General features: G+C 45.6%; 1 protein-coding gene across 1 annotated transcript in view; it reads right to left on the bottom strand.

The window, feature by feature from the left end:
* MARCHF10 (membrane associated ring-CH-type finger 10) overlaps nucleotides 1–20,716 on the bottom strand; it is a 102,679-nt gene that overhangs the window by 7,857 nt on the left and 74,106 nt on the right. Inside the window, exons 7-9 of the mRNA XM_066364306.1 lie at nucleotides 14,747–14,913; nucleotides 11,919–12,028; nucleotides 844–942 (exon numbers count right to left, since the gene is read on the bottom strand). Coding sequence (XP_066220403.1) covers nucleotides 844–942; nucleotides 11,919–12,028; nucleotides 14,747–14,913 — 376 coding nt within the window. The remainder of the gene's footprint in view (nucleotides 1–843; nucleotides 943–11,918; nucleotides 12,029–14,746; nucleotides 14,914–20,716) is intronic.

Genomic DNA, 20,716 nt, shown 5'->3' with positions numbered 1-20,716 from the left:
GTCAAATTTCAAGCCTCAAGGGGTGTTCTGGGAACCCAAAACACTAAACGTGTATCAGTCCCTGGCATTACCGTAACGTAAGGGAGGGGCCGGCCTGCTAGCACTCTCTCCTGGCCCAGCCACAGAGAGGCATTTAGCCAAGAGGGGAGTCTTCCGGGCTCAGAGTTCTGACTCAACAATAACCAAGACACTTCAGAGGTCGACCTGTCCACCTCCCATACTTCGGTTAACTTGGCTAAGGCCAGGCTGCAGTTAATAGCAGACCCACGCTTCTCCCTCCAATCATGAAGCCTCCTAGAGGGCCCTGGTTCTCTTGTTAAAGGAAGGGCAGCCACAGATGGTCATTCTTGGTGAATACACTGTCACTTCTCTAATGACAAATGGCAACACCATCAGCACCTTTATTTCTTGGTATACACACAGATGCTGGGATAACAAACCCTGGGACCCAAAGCCAAATGAAGAGCTCTCCTGTGGGGGAAGGTCCCTGTTTTTCACAGGCCCTCCATGTTTGGGCAGTGGGCATGCCCACACATGATGCACACTCAGGCCCAGCAGCCTCGCTGGCCTCTATTTTTGGGACAAATGTCCCTAGAGGCTCAATTGCCTATGTGATCATTAATGACCATTTAATTACTACTCATGTTTAATAGTAAGCAATTCTGTGATTATCACTTTTCAGCCACCGGGCCACTATGCATACACTTAGCATTCACTAAGTCTTAGGCCTATTGATGACAGTGCCATGTTCTATCAGGTGACCGTGAGGATCTCAACAGATTGCATATCTAATAAGCAACACTGCAAGGTTTGGGGGCCTGCTGCCGGATGGCCCAGACTTACCCTGTCTCTTGTAACCCGGCTGTAGTTTAGCCTCATTAGTTCTGCAAACCTCTGCAGTAGCACCAGGTATAAGGCTGAGTTTATCAGCACATTTTGCACCTAAATTTGAAGAAGAAAGCTCTTAAGTCCATCTATAAAATAATAATGATCTAAATCATGTCATGGAGGGTAGCAAGGCCAAGAGGTGACAGGAAATGGGACAAGTACCCAAGCCTTAGTCCAGGCCTGGTTTTTGGGGACCAGAGAACAGAGCAGGAGTGTGTCCGGGGCGGAGGCTGGGCAGCCAGTGGGAACTCTTGACTACCTGATGCAGCGTGCCCTGCGAAAGCTCCGTGCTTCAGGGTGAGTATGACGTGGGGCAAGACTTTTTTATGGTCCTTGAAGGATGGGAGGGACTTTGGTAGATGGTTATGAGGGGTATTAAGGGCTCTTCGGAGGCACTGAATGCCAGCAAAGACAGGGATGAAGACAACAAAGTGTGTTGGCCAAAATTCCCTATTTCTGTGACTGAAGTATATGGGGAGGGCATTTGTTTAGGATTTTTAAAAAAATTTGGCATGGGCTGGGGAAATGGTGAGGTGGGACCGTATCAGACATAAGTGAAGAGTTTGGATGTCATGCTCCATGATGTAGGTATGTAGGTATAGCCTCTGAGCAGAGGAGATATATATCTCAGGAAGGCAAACTTTTCTGTGGCAGAATTTGGGACACAGATGCCATGAGGGAGGTATGCTTTATTTTCCTAGATTCCTCATTTGCCCAGAGAGATCAAGGGCCCAGGCCTTAATTCTTTATATTTCTCTTTTTACCACTGGTCTTAATGATGGTCTCACCTAAGCCTCCCCTCACCCTCTTCCAGGCTGAGCTATTACCATTTAATCCCCAAACAGCATGTGCTCAACCGGGCCTCAGATGGCACTGTGAACCTCAGGGTCTTCGCTCATACTCTTTCTCTTTTTTTTAAAAAAATTTTATTTTGTTGTTGTTTTTTTAGATTTTATTTATTCGTTATAGAGAGGGAGAGAGAGAGAGAGAAGGGGGGGGAGGAGCAGGAAGCATCAACTCCCATATGTGCCTTGACCAGGCAAGTCCAGGGTTTTGAACTGGCAACCTCAGCGTTTCCAGGTTGACGCTTTATCCACTGCGCCACCACAGGTCAGGCTCTTTTTTTCTTTTATTTATTTTATTAGTGGGGGGGGGGGATGGAGGGACAGACAAGGATAGACAAATAGGAAGGAAGAGAAATGAGAAGCATCAGCTCATAGTTGCTGCACCTTAATTGTTCATTGACTGCTTTCTCATACATGCCTTGACTGGGGGGCTCCAGGCAAGCTAGTGACCCTTTGCTCAAGCCAACAACTATGAGGTCATGTCTATGATCCTACGCTAAAGCTGGTGAGCCCACGCCCAAGCCAGCAACCTCAGGGTTTTGAACCTGGGTCATCAATGTCCCAGGTTGATACTCTACCCACTGCACCACCACCTGGTCAGACTCATGCTCTCTCTTGTTTGGTTTGTTGGCTTGTTTTTGTGCCTCTGTTTTGAATGCCCCTTTCCACCTTTGCCAGGCTGTGCCCATAATTTCTTTACCACTGTCACAATGTCACCTCCTTGTAGAAGCCTTCCTAACAATTGTCCCAGTCATTCCTTTACTCCCCGACTCCTAGGCATTTGTACATTGCATCTTGTACTTGTTAAAGTCTTTGCCTTTTCTTGGTGGGTGGACTGTGTTTTATTTTTCTCACTAGTGCTTAGAACATAGGGAAGTACAAGGGGGAGGACCGGGTCACTTGGCTGACCATGGCTCGTCTGTCCTCAGCTCCTTCGGCCATTTGTATTGCAAGGCCTCAGCCTGTGGACGCTTCATTGACCTTCAATAAATTAGTGGCATTAGCGACAACTCCTCCCCTCTGCCATTTTAATCCTCCATCTCTCCTCATGCCAAATCCCCTGGGTGGGGGCCTTGGTAATGAACCAGACGGTGCTCAGGAAGCCCTGGGTGGGGGTGGGGACTAAGACCCCCAGCAGAGGGCACTGCCCTTTAAACCACCCTTGGGAAAAGTTCGAACTCTGACCGCTTTCCCAGGGTAACTAAAGCTTGGTCTTGACACAGTGACAACCTGAGCACCTCTTCCTTCCTCTCACGGCAGCCGGAGGAGCTACATGGGCCCATCTCCCTGCTCCCGTTCCAACGGGGGCAGCTCAGGAAGCTGGCACAGAACACACCTCTTCCAGGACGAAATAGCTGCCAGAAAACGCGCTCAAGTTGAGCAAGGATCAATGCGTTCTTCCTTCTGAATTGGCGCCAACTCCGGATCTCGGTGACCGCTGCCCCAAGGTCACTGCTCAAGGCCCTTCCACCACCCTACAGACTCATCTTTAAGGGCTCGCCAACTGTCCTTAGCAGTTAGCTTCCTATTTTTAGACTTTAGTCACATTTTCTGTATTCCTCTGACCTTGGCCTGGAACAGGCACAGAAGAAGTTGCTTGTTTTCACTTTTTTCTGCTTTAATTGCCTCCTCCCACCTTCCTGTGAGTGGATGCCTCCTTTATGGTCTGTCTCGCAAGCCACCTCTTCTGCGAGGCCTTTGTAAACTACCCCTTAGCTCTTCAACACCAAACCGAGTCTTGTCCTGTTTGCTTTTCTCTGGATGGTGGCCTCCTGCGAGCTGCCACTCTCTTCCGCATTCTTGTGGCCAGCAAGCCTTTTATGCTTAGAGACACTCTGATGCATAAAGGCAAATCAATCAGCTAGAAAATGGCTTGGAACTATCAGGTTTGTCAAAGCATTCAGGAAAATCATTTAGTTTTTATGACTCAATAAGGCCCAGAGGCATGCAGATGGGAAAATATCCACTAATGTTTTCTGCAGATAATTTGAAAAGTCACTTCTAGCAGATTGTGTCTCTTCCTTGGCCCGTGGGAGGGAACCTGTCATGCGGTGCCATAAATCTCATTGGCCAGGTTCCTTTATGTGGCCCTTTGCGGAGCCTGTGATGCTCGACAAAGTGGCCGGGCTGGCCAATCAGGGCAGGTGTTTCATAGTTGACAGGAGCCATCCTTTGTGCACAGAGCCACAAGTGGGAGGGATTACTTATCAGGGAGCGTTCCAGTGGTGTTTGTTTGCAAGGGCAAAATGAGCAAGGTTTTGGAGCGTTATTTATTGGGCTACTCCTGACCCACCCCTCCCCTGACCCAACTGCATTGCACTTTGGCGCCCTTGTGCAGTATGGAGGACGGGTGGGAGGCGGGGTGGGGAGGCTTGAAAGGGAGAAGCCTGTGAAGCAATGGACAGGAGCTCTGGAGGCTCAGCCCTCCTGCCAGATGTTTCTCTTTCTTCTCTCCTGCCCCCTTCCCCCTTCATTTTGTTAACATTCATTTCTACCAAGAGCTTTGCTACTGATGGAAATTCTTCATTTAATCCACTCCGAGAAGCGGACAGGCTAGCTGCACATTTATCGAGTCTTCAAATATGTTCAAGAGATGCTCTCAAGTGTGAGGGTGATTAGGTGGCTGCATGTGTCCAAGGACATCTGCCTGTGGTTGAGAGGGAGTGTGGCCAGGCCTGTGCTTCAGAGCAATGACAGCCAGAGCCCCGCTGAGACCCTCCTGCGCTGCAGAGCCCAGATGGCAGAAGCATGTCTCCATCACACAGTGGGCGTGGGCCCCAGAATGGGCAGCTGGGGGTCATGAAGTGCTATGACTTTCAGCAAAGAGTTTTAAATGTGCATGACCAAAGTGACTCCCCATTTATAAAAGGGAAGAAGTCACCACTGTTCTGCCTGTTTCCCTGAGGCATTGTGACAAAATGAGCTAATACAGTTGTCCCTTGCCATATTATGGTTCACTTTTCACGGTCTCACCAGATCGTGGATTTTAAAATTGTATATATCTAATTTTGTATCACAGATTTTTCGCTATATCGCAGAATTTTGTGGTATATAGGTATTTTTATATATTTATTATTTTAATTATTTTTGCAGCAAAATAAGTGAGGGAAAGGTTAATAACAGTGTGGGGAGGGTTTATAAAGCCTTTAAATATATATAAATAATAAAATAAATATAAGGTCACTACTTTGCAGATTTTTGCCTATTTCAGGGGGTTCTGGAACTTAACTCTGGTGACAGACGAGGGACCACTGTACTAGTGGACACGGTATTTCACAAAACAAAAATGTCTTGCAAGAGCTGAGAATGAAGATAGGACTTAGGGCAAGCACCAAATGTGCCTTGTTTGCTCCTGTGTTCTGAGTGCCTAGCCCAGTGCCTGCCCAATAAGTGTGTGTGCATATGAAAGAATGAGAAAAAATGCATAATTCTGGACTAGACAGTGGCCCATTCAGCCATGACTTTTGATTCTAGTGGCTCCAATATTAACATGCATTAGAATTACTGAGAGAACCTTTTAAAACAGTTGCTGGGCCTGACCAGGTGGTGGTGCAGTGGATAGAGCGTTGGACTGGGATGCGGAGGAACCAGGTTCGAGACCCCAAGGTCACCAGCTTGAGCACGGGCTCATTTGGTTTTAGCAAAAACTCACCAGCTTGGACCCAAGGTCACTGGCTAGAGCAGGGGTCCCCAAACTATGGCCCTCGGGCCGCATGCGGCCCCCTAAGGCCATTTATCCGGCCCCCGCTGCACTTCGGGAAGGGGCACCTCTTTCACTGGTGTTCAATGAGAGGAGCAGAAGATGCATCCGCATCCTGTGCTCCTGGAGTACTGTATGCGCTGCAAAGCGCTGCGTTGCTCAGGTACAGTACTATTTCCGGTGATGCGGGACGCACATGTCACGGCTCCGGAAGCGTGTCATATCACTTGTTACAGCTAGCAGTGACAAATATGGAACCGGACATTGACCATCTCATTAGCCAAAAGCAGGCCCATAGTTCCCATTGAACTTTCTCATATATGAGCTTTCTCATATATGCCTTGGTCAGTTTGTTGATTTAAATTTACTTGTTCTTTATTTTAAATATTGTATTTGTTCCCGTTTTGTTTTTTTACTTTAAAATAAGATATGTGCAGTGTGCATAGGGATTTGTTCATAGCTTTTTTTATAGTCCGCCCCTCCAATGGTCTGAGGGACAGTGAACTGGCCCCCTGTGTAAAAAGTTTGGGGACCCCTGGGCTAGAGCAAGGGGTTACTCAGTCTGCTGAAGGCCCACGGTCAAGGCACATATGAGAAAGCAATCAATGAACAACTAAGGTGTCGCAACGAAAAAATAATGATTGATGCCTCTCATTTCTCTTCGTTCCTGTCTGTCTCTATCTATCCCTCTCTCTGATTCTCTCTCTCTGTCTCTGTAATAAAAAAAAAAAGTCAGCAAAACAATTAAAAAAACAACAGTTGCTGGGCACCACCTCCCTCTCTCCCCCGTTTCTGATTCAGAGGGTCTAGGCTGGGGCCCAAGAGTGAGCATTTCTAACAAGTTCCCAGGTGATGCTGATGCTGCCTGTGGGGGGACCACTCATTTTTGAGAACCACTGCTGTAAACTAAGGCTCAACAACTGGTAGCTAATAAGCTCAATCTGGCCTGCAGATGTGCCCTGGCTGGAAAGAAGGAAGGAAATGAATATCTTTGGTTGGAGAAAGGACTCTCCCTTTTGCCACAATTGTCACCACTCCCTATAGATGATGACACTTGGAAAATTCTGATAATTTGCTACCTGCCTGTGATCTAAACTTCTCTTAAATGTTTTCTCCTGGCCCCTTTTGGAGCCTGGAATGTTACTTGGTTCTCTACATGTCACTATCCAGTTCTTCTTTCCATCCAAAAACTGAGCACCCCAACTAGAATCAAGGATGAGCCTACTTCCGGTTAAAGATCACACACACACACACACACACACACACACACAGCACTCCCAAAAGATGTGCAGTGAGTGCAGAATGCCTGCTGGGCTTAATTTTCAGGTGTCTTTGAATAAGGAGGGAAGGAGAGCGGAACTGCCATAACATTGGCAGGCCTATGACTGGACCCCCAGGTACCAGGATCCCGAAGTGCCCCATCCAGATTCTGGGCCCCACTCCAGACAGCTTAGAAGAGTTCCTAATCCAGCCACTTGATGCCTAGTAACAAGCCTTGAGTCTATGGGGCCTTCTGGGAACAAACCAATGTCAGAACTGTGGAGATAATCAGATTTCAATGCCTTGTTAGGGCTCTTGGGCAGCATTTACTCTGCCCTGACTCAAGTGCACTGAACCAAACCAGGAAAACATACTTTGACCTAAGCCCTTTCCCACCCTCCGAGACCACTGACAGTGCTGGTTGGGTACCTAACAGTCAGTGGCCTCAGTCTATGGTCAGACCTCTGGGAGGTATCTGTCTCAGATTTCGTCCTCAAAGGCATGTTGACAGAGGGCTCACTCCTATTTTCCTTTCTGGTCTAAATGTCTCTTCCGTGGGAAGGTCTTCCCTGGTCCTCAGAGCAGGTCAGACCCCTCTGTGGCTGTTCCCACAACTGCCTGCATGTCCCTTGTTCTGCTCTCCCCACACCAGTGACCAATGGCAGTCTTCCCCTTAGAAGGCAGTGGCTGTTAGTCTTGGCATCATGGTACCTCCAGCACCGACATACAGTATCTGACATACAGTAAGCACTCAATACGTGTCTTAAAAAGTTAAACTTTTGTGTTATGGGTATTTTTCACACTTTACGAAAAAATTAGTACCGGGTCCCACTCCAGACCAATTAAATTAGAATCTCTGAGGCTAGGCCTGGGCATCAGTAATTTAATAATAGTTTAAAAAAAGAGAGAGAGACATGCAGCTAAATGTTCATTTTAATTAGGGAAGATTTTTGTGTGTGTCTATAATGTTTCCTATAATAGAAGAAAAGCAACTTTTCTACATGGAAAAGTATGTGAGAAAATAAGTTAGTTAGCTAGTTAGTTTGTTGAAGTCAGATGAGAGCCAGACTGAACTGAAGCAAATTCTAGGCTCCTTCTTGTCCCTGTCTTTGTACATGTATATATTTGGCTATCCCATCTCAGTAAAGGAACCTGTTTTCCAGGAGTGAACAGCATGGAGGAATGGCTGAGAGGACCCAGCAGAGCCAAGGTATGGAGTCGGGGAACAGCCTGGACTGCAGAGGCACAGGTGTGCACATCAACTCCACGGCCGAAGGGGCCTCCCAGTGGGGGACGAGCCCAGGTTGAATTACATTTTCTATATCTTTGTGTTAAACAACCATTACTTTAGTCTTTTTTTTTTTTTTTTTTTTTTGGTATTATTCTGAAGCTGGAAATGGGGAGAGACAGTCAGACAGACTCCTGCATGCGCCCTACCGGGATCCACCCAGCACGCCCACCAGGGGCAACGCTCTGCCCACCAGGGGGCGATGCTCTGCCCCTCCGGGGCGTCGCCGCGACCAGAGCCACTTTAAAGCCTGGGGCAGAGGCCAAGGAGCCATCCCCAGCACCCGGGCCATCTTTGCTCCAATGGAGCCTTGGCTGTGGGAGGGGAAGAGAGAGACAGAGAGGAAGGAGGGGGGGGGGTGGAGAAGCAAATGGGCTCTTCTCCTATGTGCTCTGGCCGGGAATCGAACCTGGGTCCCCCGCATGCCAGGCTGACGCTCTACCGCTGAGCCAACCGGCCAGGGCCACTTTAGTCTTGATCCATGGAGAATTTCTGAACTTGTCTACATCATGCTTGCATAGTGTCTTAAGTTTGACTCAGGCTTGTAGCAATCAGACATTATTAAATCTTCAATAGGCCATTGGAACAGTCAGAACTGCTGTAAAATTGACCCCTCAGTGCTTTTGGTCAGTAGATAAATATTGCTTGTTGGTTTTTGGGATCGTTGTTCTCCCACCAAAGTAGGCTTGTCTGTCTGGTCCTTACCTGTGTCTGTAGTGAAGAGAATTTTCTTTCTCTTTCCCTTCCTTCCTTCCTTCCTTCCTTCCTTCCTTCCTTCCTTCCTTCCTTCCTTCCTTCCTTCCTTCCTCCCTCCCTCCCTCCCTCCCTCCCTCCCTCCCTCCCTCCCTCTCTCTCTCTCTCTCTTTCTTTCTTTCTTTCTTTCTTTCTTTCTTTCTTTCTTTCTTTCTTTCTTTCTTTTACTTTTTTCTTTCTTTCTTTCTACTTTTTTCTTTCTTTCTACTTTTTTCTTTCTTTCTTTTTTCTTTCTATTTTGTGGGGTGTGTGTGTGTGTGTGTTTATGAAGGGCATTTTCAAAAGGCTTTGATGGCCTGTCAAGTTCTCACTGAAACTAATTTTTTTTTTTCTGCATCCTAGTGGCATAATTACAGTGCCGGGTGTTTTCTGTTTTCCCCTCCAGATCCACTTCCACCTGCTCTGTGGCCTTGAGGCTGATCTCCATGAATTGCGCTAACTAGGCCCCCTTGTGCCCTGGCTTCTCCTCAGGTTTGGCCAAAGGGAGGCCGAGCAGGCCGGAGGCCGAGCGGGAGGAGAGAGAGGTGGGGTAGTTATTCTCCTGCTCACTCTCTGCTGGGCAGTGGTGCTGCAGTGGCTGCTCCCCTCACAGGCTGTTAGCCACTCTATCCTATGGTCACAACCCTCCTGATTTTCATGACTGCCCCCTCCCCTTGTCACTTCAGGCCTAGGGATGGTGACATTGGATGGTCTCAGATGCTCAGTCATTTCTTGATTTCTTTCACTGCCCACATTTTGCCCTTCATTCAGCTCATCAGTCACCCCTTGGGAATGTGCCATCTTCTCTTTCCTGCCCAGACTCTGGCTGACACAGTACTGTTACAGTTCTTTATAGAATGTGCTTGTAGCTGGTTATCTTAGCTGGCAGGATGCAGGGAGACCAATAATGTAGGTATGACCCTTGCATAGTTGGCTTAGTTTGGGGACGGACAGTAGCTTTCTCCCTGTAGTGCCGAACACTTCGGGCATCTCTGTGGCTGTTATATGGCAGTTCTCATTTACTGTGAGCTTTCTCTGCATGGGCGCTGTGTTAGGTGATGTATTTGGGTCTTTCCCGACATCCAACCCTGTGAGGCAGGAATTGTCACCTCCCACTTCCTACAGATGAGAGAACTGAGACCCAGAGAGTTCATGTTGTTTCCCCCAGGTCACACAGCAACTCCGGGGAAGGGAATAGGATTTAGGTTCAAAGCTGGTGTGTTTGTCAAAGCTGGTGTGTTTTTTGGTGGGGTGGGCTGCCTCTGGCTTGATGAGTGCAAACATTTTAGTACAGCTGGAAAAAGTTGCTGTTAGTGAGTCAGTCCTACAGACACCTCTGGTAAACCACCAGTGTGTGGTGGCAGGGCAGAGCACCGTGGTGGTGGCAGAGCAATGTGGAAGTGTGTGTGCACGGGCCAAAAGGGGTGTTTATAGGATGAGCCGCCCCCTGGGCTGCACGCTGTTTGTGAGGCCTGTACACCATTCTGGCAGTATTCTGGGTAGTCTGGCCTCGTCTGGACACGTCCTTCTCAGGAAGTCTGACAGGCTCTGTTTCCTGAAATAATCTATTCTTTGAGATGACCACATGGAACCTGTTTGCACCCTGGCTGGCACCCTGACCTCAGGCACTGAGGGCCTGTTTCCTTTCAATACTTTGACTCCTGCATCCTTAGGGTTCAAGAATGCGAGTCGCTTCTGTTTCTCATCTCAGATCTCAGTCCCTGGGGATTATGACTGAATGATTCAAGACCCTCAAAATGTATGTACTGAAACTACTGAATTTGCTTCTTAGGAAATTCTTTCTTTTTCCCTCCCTGTAGCCCTCCCTTCCACTTCCTGATGCCCATTCTTTGCAATGCTGGTGTGGCATTATGTCCATTGTACCAAACTTATTAGTTTATGTTGTTCAAATCCCCTTTCTTATCAATATTTTGCTTTTTTGTCTAACAGCCTTAGGATTTTTAAAAAGTAACTACAGAATTACACAGATTCACATGCAATGTTTTGACTGAGCTATGCTACTTGCAGAAAAGATCTGGATTCAGGCTAATTAGCTGGACAGCCCAAGTGACTCCTCCTCTGAAGGGCAACATTTCATTGCTAACAATGATTTTATAGTTTTAAAATTACGTGGCTTACAATCATGATTATTAATCTTTTTTTCTAATCATATTATGAAGGAGGTCATTCTTAACTATAATGGTAATTTGGGCTATTTTCATTTGATAAATATTTATTGACTGCCTACTATGTGCAAGGCACCTTCTAGAGCAGCACTGTCTGATAGGAACATAGTGTGAGTCACAAATGCAAGCCGCACATGTAATTTGAAAATTCTAAGTAGCCACATTAAAGGAGTAAAAGACATACAAACAAACAAATAAACAAAAAGCAAAAAAACTGGTAAAATTAATTTTAACAATATATTTAACCCAATATATCCTGAATATTATCAGTTCAACAAAAAATTAATACAAATTTATGTGATGCTTTACACTCTTTTTTGTTTTTGGTACTGCGTCTTTGAAATTCAGTGTGTATTTAACACATTTTGATCGGAAGTAGCCTCCTGTTCATTAGCCACGTGTGGCTTGTGGCTTCCATATTGTGCAGTGTGGTTCTAAATAGAGATTGTTTGCCGAGAATTAAGCAATTAACTATTATCCTGGGCCTAAATCACATTCCCAACTAAGGTTAACTAACTCCTTCACAGTATTTGAATTACAATCCAAATGCCCCTGAAGAGTTAAAAGCACACAGGTGTTAAAAAGCACACAGTAGGTGCTTACACCTGTTTATTACTCTTGAGTTAAGCAGCCCCCTATCACTCCAGAGTTACCCGATGTATAAATTGAGGATCATTTCCTCTAAAACTGATCTATTTTTTTTCCTGTTGCTGTTAAACTTAAATTACTTGACAAATTTGTGCTCAGAGCTTGCCAGACTTTTCCTATTTCTGTGTGTCAGTTCCTACCTTTGTCCCTTGACAGCAGCAGGACCTCAACCCAGGATAAGCAGGACTTTCCTGTCCTCCAATGGTCCAATTTACTAACAGATCTTCTCGAAGAAGTGGGCTAAATGAACACTCCCCACCGCACGCGGTGCACAGACTTCTGCATTCCCTGTACTGGGGAAAGCGTTTCTGCCCGCTGCGTGCCTCTAACACGTCGCCTGCTGAGGCAGAGTGGGCATGCACATCTCTTACCTGGGAATGCTGGTGCTTCCTGTAGAACTCGGTCAAGTTAAGATCATCCAGATTGACCAACAGGCCTTGCTTACACACCTCACAGGTCTTCACAGTATCTAGATTTGCTCCTTAAATTAAAGAATTCTTTGTTACATATGACCCTGAGTCTTTCCATGTTGACACTTTGGGTCTTTTAGTGTTGACTTTTTTTTTTTGTAGCAAGATAAGGATAGACAGATAGAAAGGAGAGAGAACAGAAGCATCAATTCTTTGTTGCAGCGCCTTAGTTGTTCATTGAATGCTTTCTCATATGTGCCTTGAAGGGAGGACTCCAGCTGAGCCAGTGACCCCTTCCTGAAGCCAGTGACCTTGGACTCAAGCCAGTGACCTTGGGCTTCAAGCCAGTGACCTTTGGGCTTCCCCATGCTCAAGCCGGCAACCCCATGCTCAAACTGGTGAGATAGCGCTCAGCCAGATGAGCCTGTGCTCAAGCCAGCGACATTGGGGTTTCAAACCTGGGACCTCAGCATTCCAGACCAATGCTCTATCCACTGAGCCACCACCTGGTCAGGGTGGTGTTGACATATTGAAAACCAACTTGTGTGTGTGTTGTGAATTCGGAGTTGCAGTGACCTTCTTTATAAAGTCAGCCATATTCCGTAGAAAATGACCTTGAATTTGAGATTGGAAAAATTTCCTTTGTAGTCATTTACATTATTATGCAAGCTTCATATAAGTGAAAGTCCCATGACTTTTAAATAACAGATCTTGCTTTCAATTTCAATATAAACATACTGGTTCGTAAAATTGGATTTGCTACAGGGAGGTTGAGAGTCTGGAACACAGGTGTTTGCAAGTAAAGTAAATATTGGACCTATGTTTTTGCTGTATTTTTTTTTCTTGAAGACTTAACACATGTCTAAGAAAATAAATTAAGAGGATCAAATGGATGGCAGAAGCTATCCTAAATCTGTGGCTTCAAATCTGCCTTTACTCTCACCCAGGTGACTTCCCACCTGAAAAAAAGTGAGGGAGCCAGGGTCCACGTGTGGGAACTAGCACAGCAATATCTGAGGCCGGCACTTGAACCTGAGCTCAGTCACATTTGGGAAAAGAAACATGAGAAGGCTTCCTTGGTTGCTTTTTGTAAACATGTGTTCTAGATTAGCAATGTTTTCTTCGCTTATCCTACTCCCAGTGCAAAAGTGGAAGATGCAGACCTGTGGCTGTTGGCTGTCTGGGCGAACATTCTGCCATACGTCTTTCCCCGAGTGTAGTTGCTACATATCGGCTAGTGATGTGCCAGTGTTTATCTTATGCATTAGAGAATAGAGGACAAATTAGTTCCCTGCATTTATTTGGTAGAGATAGGGTTTGTGCAATTTTAGAGCCCAATATAGAGAAATAGTAAATAATAGAGAATGTCGGAGGAAAAAGTGATCAGTCATCCCTTATCTGAATTTTATTTACTAGATTCTTTTTTAAAGCATCAGTGTATAATGCTGTAGGCTTCTGAACGTCCCATGTCTCTTGCTATCTAATCCCGCTCAACACACCCTACCAGCGTCAGCATCTATGGGCATGTAACAGGGCTTTCAACATCTATTTCATGAGTAATTTTTTTCTGTGCTAGATGTTTAATTGGCCTAAATTTCTGTAAAAGAAAACATTGCATGGCAGAGTCATTTGCAGTTGAAATTCACTTGTTTCTTTGCTTTCTGAAGGACTGAGTCCTTTGCCCACTATACAGAGATGTGTTTAAGCAGTGTGGGCAGTGGTCCTAGATTGTGCGTGCTCAGGCAGATGTGTATATAGTACAATGACTTCAGGGAGGAGACAGCGTGATCATCCCACATTCATTTCTCTGGTTAAATGGTGATCCCACATTCATTTCTCTGGTTAAATGGTGTTCTGTTCTTATTGTGGGGGTATAGCCATCCCCCCCCCCCCCCCGGGGACAGGGTAAAGCTCTTAGGTCTCCTAGGCTGCCTGGAAGGATGGCCAGCAAGGAGGAAGTGGAAGAGGAGGGAAATAGGATCTAGCTAGGGGGTAAAACATTTTGGAGAGGTGCGTCTGAAAGACATGGCAGTTGTTTTCTAATGGAGCTTTTCTCTGCACTGGTCTTCTATGCTTTTATTTTTTTTGTTCAAGTGGCTCTCATTCCTAAAATGATGTTTTAAAGAAGCCTCCCATTCTCCACCAAGAAAGCTGCAGCTGACCTACCGATGTGGCTGTATTTAGGTTATGCCCTCCCCAGGGAGTCGGGGCTGCATACTCACACAAGCTCTGCTACAGACAAGGCTGACAAAACCAGCACCTGGAGATTGCTTTGTCTAATACGGTTCTAGAAACTCAATCAGTGCTCTTTTCCTACCCCTACTGTCAAAAGGCAGATTTGCTCAGTTTCTTCAGTGACACCCCCTGCCCCCCATAAATAAAAAGAAGCACATCTGTTTTGGTGTCTACTACTAGCAGGCATGGTGGCCGCGGCCTTGCTGAGGTTCCACCTCTGACCCATTTCTAGTTTCCTTTCTCCTGGGAGGCAATCTTAGCAGCTTTGCTCAGGCCTCAAGCAGGGGTCAAGTTCAATAGCATTTGGAACAGGATTCTTCTCTCAGACTTAAAAAAAAAATTAATTTTTCTCCCATGATTTAAAGACAGCATTTAGTCTCGCTGCTGTCTGTCAGGGCTGCGAGCAGGAGCTCGGGCCTGGCGACTGCGTTTCCCCAAACTCCTGCTTGGCAGAGGTGAGTGACGGTTGTCAGGGCTCTGAGTCCTGCACTGTGGTGCCTCCTCTAATTCTATGTCCTCTCACGTCTGCCACTCACTCTTCCTTACCCACCTACCTGATGTTATTTTCATTTTCAGCCACATTTTCAGGCACTCTTGATGAACAAATTGCAGGCTTCCCACACAGCCGCACGGCTCCAGGAGGGGGTTGGTAGAGGAACCCCCGGCTATCTGACAGATGCGACACAAGTCTCCCTCCTCCTCTGAGTCCTCCTCCAGGAGACTAAATGGAAAACAAGCCCTTGTGACCAGGAGTCCACATGTTTGCAGTTTCCACAAATACCAGGTCCCAGGGTGTGAACAGGGTAGCAATGCCCCCACACCTGCCTGTAGGGCTCCCGGTCCCCCCCCCCCCTCCACTGCTCCCTCTGACCTACTGAAGACTCTTTCAGGTCTGGTTACTGATCACCGGTGTATGGATTCTTATATCCTTGCCTCTACAGTAGTTGATACAGGTGAGCTGAGCAGGGGCACCAGCATGCTACCATAAGTCTGGAGGTGTGGGAAGGGGCTACTGAGGGCAACTGTGGAAAAGGCTGGGAGGCCCTCTCCTCACTATGGCCACTGGGTGGAAGTTGGTGGTGCAGTTGTTGGTTGTGGTCAGGGGGTCTGGGTTTGAGGCTTGCCTCTATAAGTTGTGAGTTTGGGGACTTGGGACACTTGACTTCAGTTTCTTACGTCTCTGTTACTTTGTCAGTAAAGCTAGGGTGATAATGATACTCCCACTGTCTATGTCATGGTCATGGGCAAACTTGATTCGAGGGTGATAGTGAAACTTTGCAAACTGTAAAGTGCATCTAGTGTCTGGCAAAGTATTTACACATAGAGACCACTAAATAGATGTTGGTTGGGATGAATGATGATCCAATGAACCTGAATATGAGCTCATCAATAACATAACATTTGCCAACAATTTATGCCAACATTCTAGAATCTGATGAACATAGAATGAATGAAAATGTAAGCAAATATATTTGTGTCTAATAAATGGTGAATGAAGAATAGTTGGTTGATGTTCATGTAGGGATGCCTTTGAAAAACCTAAGACTATTTTTTTTTTTTTGTTGTTCTTTAAAATTTTCATGGAACTAGGGGCTCCCTGGTCAAAGAAAGGAAACTGTTAGAGACTAAAGTCAAAGGGAAAGAAGAAGTGGACATGGCTCTGAATGTAGAAGCATACGCTCAGTTTCTTAAGATACCTTCCTCCCCAAGAAAGGGAAGTTCAATGAAAGAGAATAGAATTATAGTTTCTCATTATAGACAAAGAAAAGAGGAGATATACCATGCTTATTGAAGAAAAAGACTGTATCTCCAAGATGTCATGTCTCCTCAGAATAACCTATAGATTCGATGCAAGTCCAGTGAAAACGCAACAAGCTTTTCCCAAACATAGTCAAGGGCTTTTAAGGAACAGAGTGGAGAGGGAGGCTTTGTACCATGTTAATCAAAACTTAAAAGGCTGCAGACATTAAGATGATGTGGTATTGGATTAGGGAAAAACAAAAAGAACCAATAGGATAGAATAGAGAGTCCTGAGTTATATATTTATGTGTATGCTACATGACCGAGGTGGTCTGTAGGTAGGCAGAGATCCTGAACAACTAGTATTTGTAATAAGTACCTCACACCACATATTAAATGTTGCTTCACAGTTAAGTCCCAAATCTATTTCATATGAAGTCCTAAGTGTGCAAAGCAAAACTAGAGATTTTAAAAGAAAATAGAAAAAATAATGGCCCCAGGCTTGGGAAGGATTACTTTCTTTTTCTCTTTTTTCTTTTTTTTAGGAGAGAGGAGGGGAGATAGTGAGGCAGACTCCTGCATGTGCCCCAACCAGGATCCACCTGTCATCCTTATCTGGTGCCAATGCTTAAGTACTGAGCTATCCTCAGTGCCTGAGGCTAAAGCTTGGACCAGCCAGCTATCCTGAGCACCAGGGGCCATGTTCAAAGCAATCAAGTCACTGGCTGTGGGAGGGGAAGAATGAGAGAAGGGGAAGAAGGAGGGGGGAAGAAGCAGATGTTCGCTTCTCCTGTGTGCATGTGCCCTGACCAGGAACTGAACTCCGGATGTCCATACCCTGGTCCAATGCTCTATCCACTGAGCTCCCGGCCAAGGCATGGGAAGGATTTCTTAATCAAGGCAACAAGAAATGAGTCAAAATCCAAAAGAAGATGTATACATTTAACTATATTCAAATTAAGAATTTATTTTCAGCTTGACCAGGCAGTGGCACAGTGGATAGAGCATTGGACTGGAATGTGGAGGACCCAGGTTTGAAACCCTGAGGTTGCCAGCTTGAGCTTGCGCTCATCTTTCTTGAGCGTGAGCTCACGAGCCCAAGGTCACTGGCTTGAGCAAGGGGTCACTCACTCTGCTGTAGCCCCCCGGTCAAGGCACATATGAGGAAGCACTCAATGAACAACTAAGAAGACTAAGGAGCTGCAACAAAGAATTGATGCTTCTCATCTCCCTTCCTGTCTGTCTGTTCCTATCTGTCCCTCTCTCTATCTCTCTCTCTGTCTCTACCACAAAAAAAAGAAAAAAAGAAAAAAAATCTATTTTCATTAAAAGACATCAAGAAAAAGAAAAGACAAACTACAAATTGTGAAAAGATATTTCTACGATGTAATTGCCAAAGGATTAGAATAGTAGTCAGAATATATAAAGAACTTCTAAAGTAAAAAAATATTCTAAAATAAAAATAGGCAAAGACAGCCTGACCAGGCGGTGGCTCAGTGGATAGAGTGTTGGACTGGGATGCGGAAGGACCCAGGTTCAAGACCCCGAGGTCACCAGCTTGAGCGCGGGCTCATCTGGTGTGAGCAAAAAGCTCACCAGCTTGGACCCAAGGTCGCAAGCAAGGGGTTACTCAGTCTGCTGAAGGCCCATGGTCAAGGCACATATGAGAAAGCAATCAATGAACAACTAAGGTGTTGAAACAAAAAACTGATGATTGATGCTTCTCATCTCTTTCCGTTCCCGTCTGTCTGTTCCTATCTATCCCTCTCTCTGACTCTCCCTCTGTCTCTGAAATAAATAAAAAAGAAAAAAGAAAAAAAAAAAGGCAAAGACATAAATATGCATTATACAGAAGAGGAAACACAAATGGTCATTTAATATTCCAAAGAGCACCTCCAATGCCTTACCTTATTAACAGTCATGAAAATGTAAATTAAAGTTACAATATTATTTTATCCCAATTAGACTGGCAAAAATTTGGAAAGCCAATCAATACAAGAGCTGGCAAGGATGGACAATAGTGTACATTACTGGTGAGATAATAAATCGACATTATTAGTTTGGTGAAAGGTGTGCTACCCGCCAGCCTAGCAATTCCACTCCTAGATAAGTAATACCCCAGAGAACTCTCTCCACATGCACAGGGAGATATTTACAAGGATATTCACACAGAGCTGTTTTCAGAAAACAGCAAAGAACCCAAGTGTCCATTGACAGGAGAATGACTGGTTGTGGTATTATTCATATAGTGGAATACATGGTAGTGGTGAAAATGAATGATTTAAATTAAAAAATATCAACAAGGATGCATCTCACTAATGAGGTAAGAGGGAACAGCAAGTTGTAGAAGAATAGACATTACATTTTGCAGAACAACAGATATTCAAAAATAATGGTGATATTTTTATAAAATCCAAAAGTATGCACAATTTATTGTTCAGGAGTACATATATTTATATGATAAAACTATAAAGCAAAAAACTTAGAATAACAACAAAATGGAAAGCAAGGAATGATAAATGCAACACATAAATAGTTTCCTGGGGGTAAAGGGGGTGGGAGGGAGGTGAGGTAGGGTGTGTGAGGGGCTCACCAGCTCCAGAAATGTTCTGTTAGCTGGAAGGTGGACACAGGGACATCTGGGTTTTGTTTTGTTTCTAATTCATAGGCTATATACTTATTTGTATGTATTAAAGTAACTAACAAAAGAAAAACATTTTAAAAAGTGTTAAGTGGCATTGAGAAATGGGTTTGAAATATTAAAAGAAGATGTATTATAGAATAGGAACCAAAGTTTACCCAAAATTGTATTTATATGCAAAGATAAAAGACTGGAAACAGTTTAACAGTGCTTATCTCTGGATTATTGAGTTACAGATGACTTTTCTTTTAAGTTTATATTTTTAATATTTCCTATAATGAATATTTTTGAACTTAGAAAAAGCATAAGATTTATTATATACATAAAAAGAGTAATAGAAGTACACAAATAATCACTGTTCACTGTACTACCATGCCTAGAAGTAGATGCATTTTTAAAAGAAACCGTTTTCAGCCCAAAGACATCACTTGGGGGGTGGAGTTCAGACTCCTGACTAGTGGGTCTGAAGCTGTATTTTTGGGTAAGGGAGGCCTTTGATCCTTAAGCATGGGTAGGTCTTCTAGTAGCTCATTTAATATGGAAAAGAAAAGGTTCTACTGACTAGAAACTTGCTTCACTTCTGCAGTTGGATAAAAGACATAGAGGAGTATGTATGTAATCTATGGTCTATTTTTTTTCTCCTTTTTTTTGCATGTCTAATTCATTGCCATAGAATTTTCTCACTTACAAATGAATATCAATAGGATAATTACTGGCCCAAATGAACCACATATAGAGGGCTGGAATTCAAAGAATCTATTTCCAGATCTGTAAGCCAAGATCAGAGCCTGGTAACACTTATCATAAATGGAATGGTAGAGTGACGTCACGGAAATGGCGCCGTGAGCAGCGCGTCCGACAGATCTCCCCAAAATCACAACAAATTTATCAACTAGAAACATGAAAATTTATCTTTGGAGCAAACTGAAAGCAAAAGGACTGTTATCACTCGAATCTGAGAGACGAGGGTGTGGAGGAAGCTACCGCAGGGACGTTCATTCAAGCCGCGAGAAAGTGCGCCTGTGGTAAGTCATCCCGCACTCGGAAGCCGCCGCCGGCTGCCGCCGCCAGCCGCCGCGAGCAGCGCCCGGGTCGGTTGCAGGGCAAGCGGCAAGCAGCCGCTGGCGCGCTCCCGGTCTGGTTGCAGACCGAGCATTGCAGACCGAGCACCGCTAACGTTCCCAGCGGCCCGCGCACGGGGAGCGGGAGAGGCCCCAGGGCGGTATTCCCTACTTGGGAGATTCTCTCCGCGGGCGGGGCACCTCACCCAGCCATTCAAGCTAACAATCAAGCCTTGGGGGAGGGGCGCGCGCAGGCAGCCTGAAATACCTTCGGGAGCACAGCTGCGACCCAATTACTAAAATTAACTTAACCCGTGAAATCTGCGCACCCTCGGTTCTAATTGATAAGATCTCTCTCAGTTCACCGACCCAAGACAAGAGGCGTGATATTTTTTGGTGCCTCTCGCTAAAGGGGCGGGGGCAACTTCTGATTGATAGAGCCTCCATATTCAGGGATAAACGCTAACAAGAAGGACTTGGCAGATAATAAGATCTATACCACACTAGTTGCAAGCAGAGACTAGTGCCTCTTCTTACCGGCCAAAACAGGCTACAAAGAGTGGAAACCCTGGGTTGAGAGGTCCAACGGAATGCTAGGCGCTGAACAATCACCTTGACAACAATTGACTCCCACCCCCGCCTGATTACACTGGAGGCCCTGACTGTCAGAGCCCTTCCCAGAGCCTTGCACTGAGTGGGGATAGAGTGGGGATTTCCCAGCTCTTTGAGTCTCTTACTCCCCAGGCAGAAGCAGTGGCAGCCTTGTGGCTGGATCGCCAGGCTGCTGGTTCGGGAGGGGGGAACTGGGAGAGAGAATCCACGAAGGCGAACTCTCTCGTCGTTAGACCCTGCAGACGCCGGCAGGCCTTGACTACCAACAAGACTAAAGCCAATTGTGTGACATTGCCATAGAACCCCATCAACTGCAAGTCCCTGCCTGGGTGTGGCGCAGGGGCAGGGCCTGGGGTGCAGAGTCGCCGACCGGGAAGAGGGAGAGAGGAGAAGGAGGAAGAGGTTGACATCTCAAAATCAGGAAAAATCCACAGACTTTGCAGCTTGTTCCACTGTTTGTTGGTTTTTTT

Source organism: Saccopteryx leptura, chromosome 2 (genome assembly GCF_036850995.1).
Source record: "Saccopteryx leptura isolate mSacLep1 chromosome 2, mSacLep1_pri_phased_curated, whole genome shotgun sequence".
Classification (NCBI taxonomy): Eukaryota; Metazoa; Chordata; class Mammalia; order Chiroptera; family Emballonuridae; genus Saccopteryx; species Saccopteryx leptura.
This window is presented reverse-complemented; position numbering and strand designations above follow the sequence as displayed.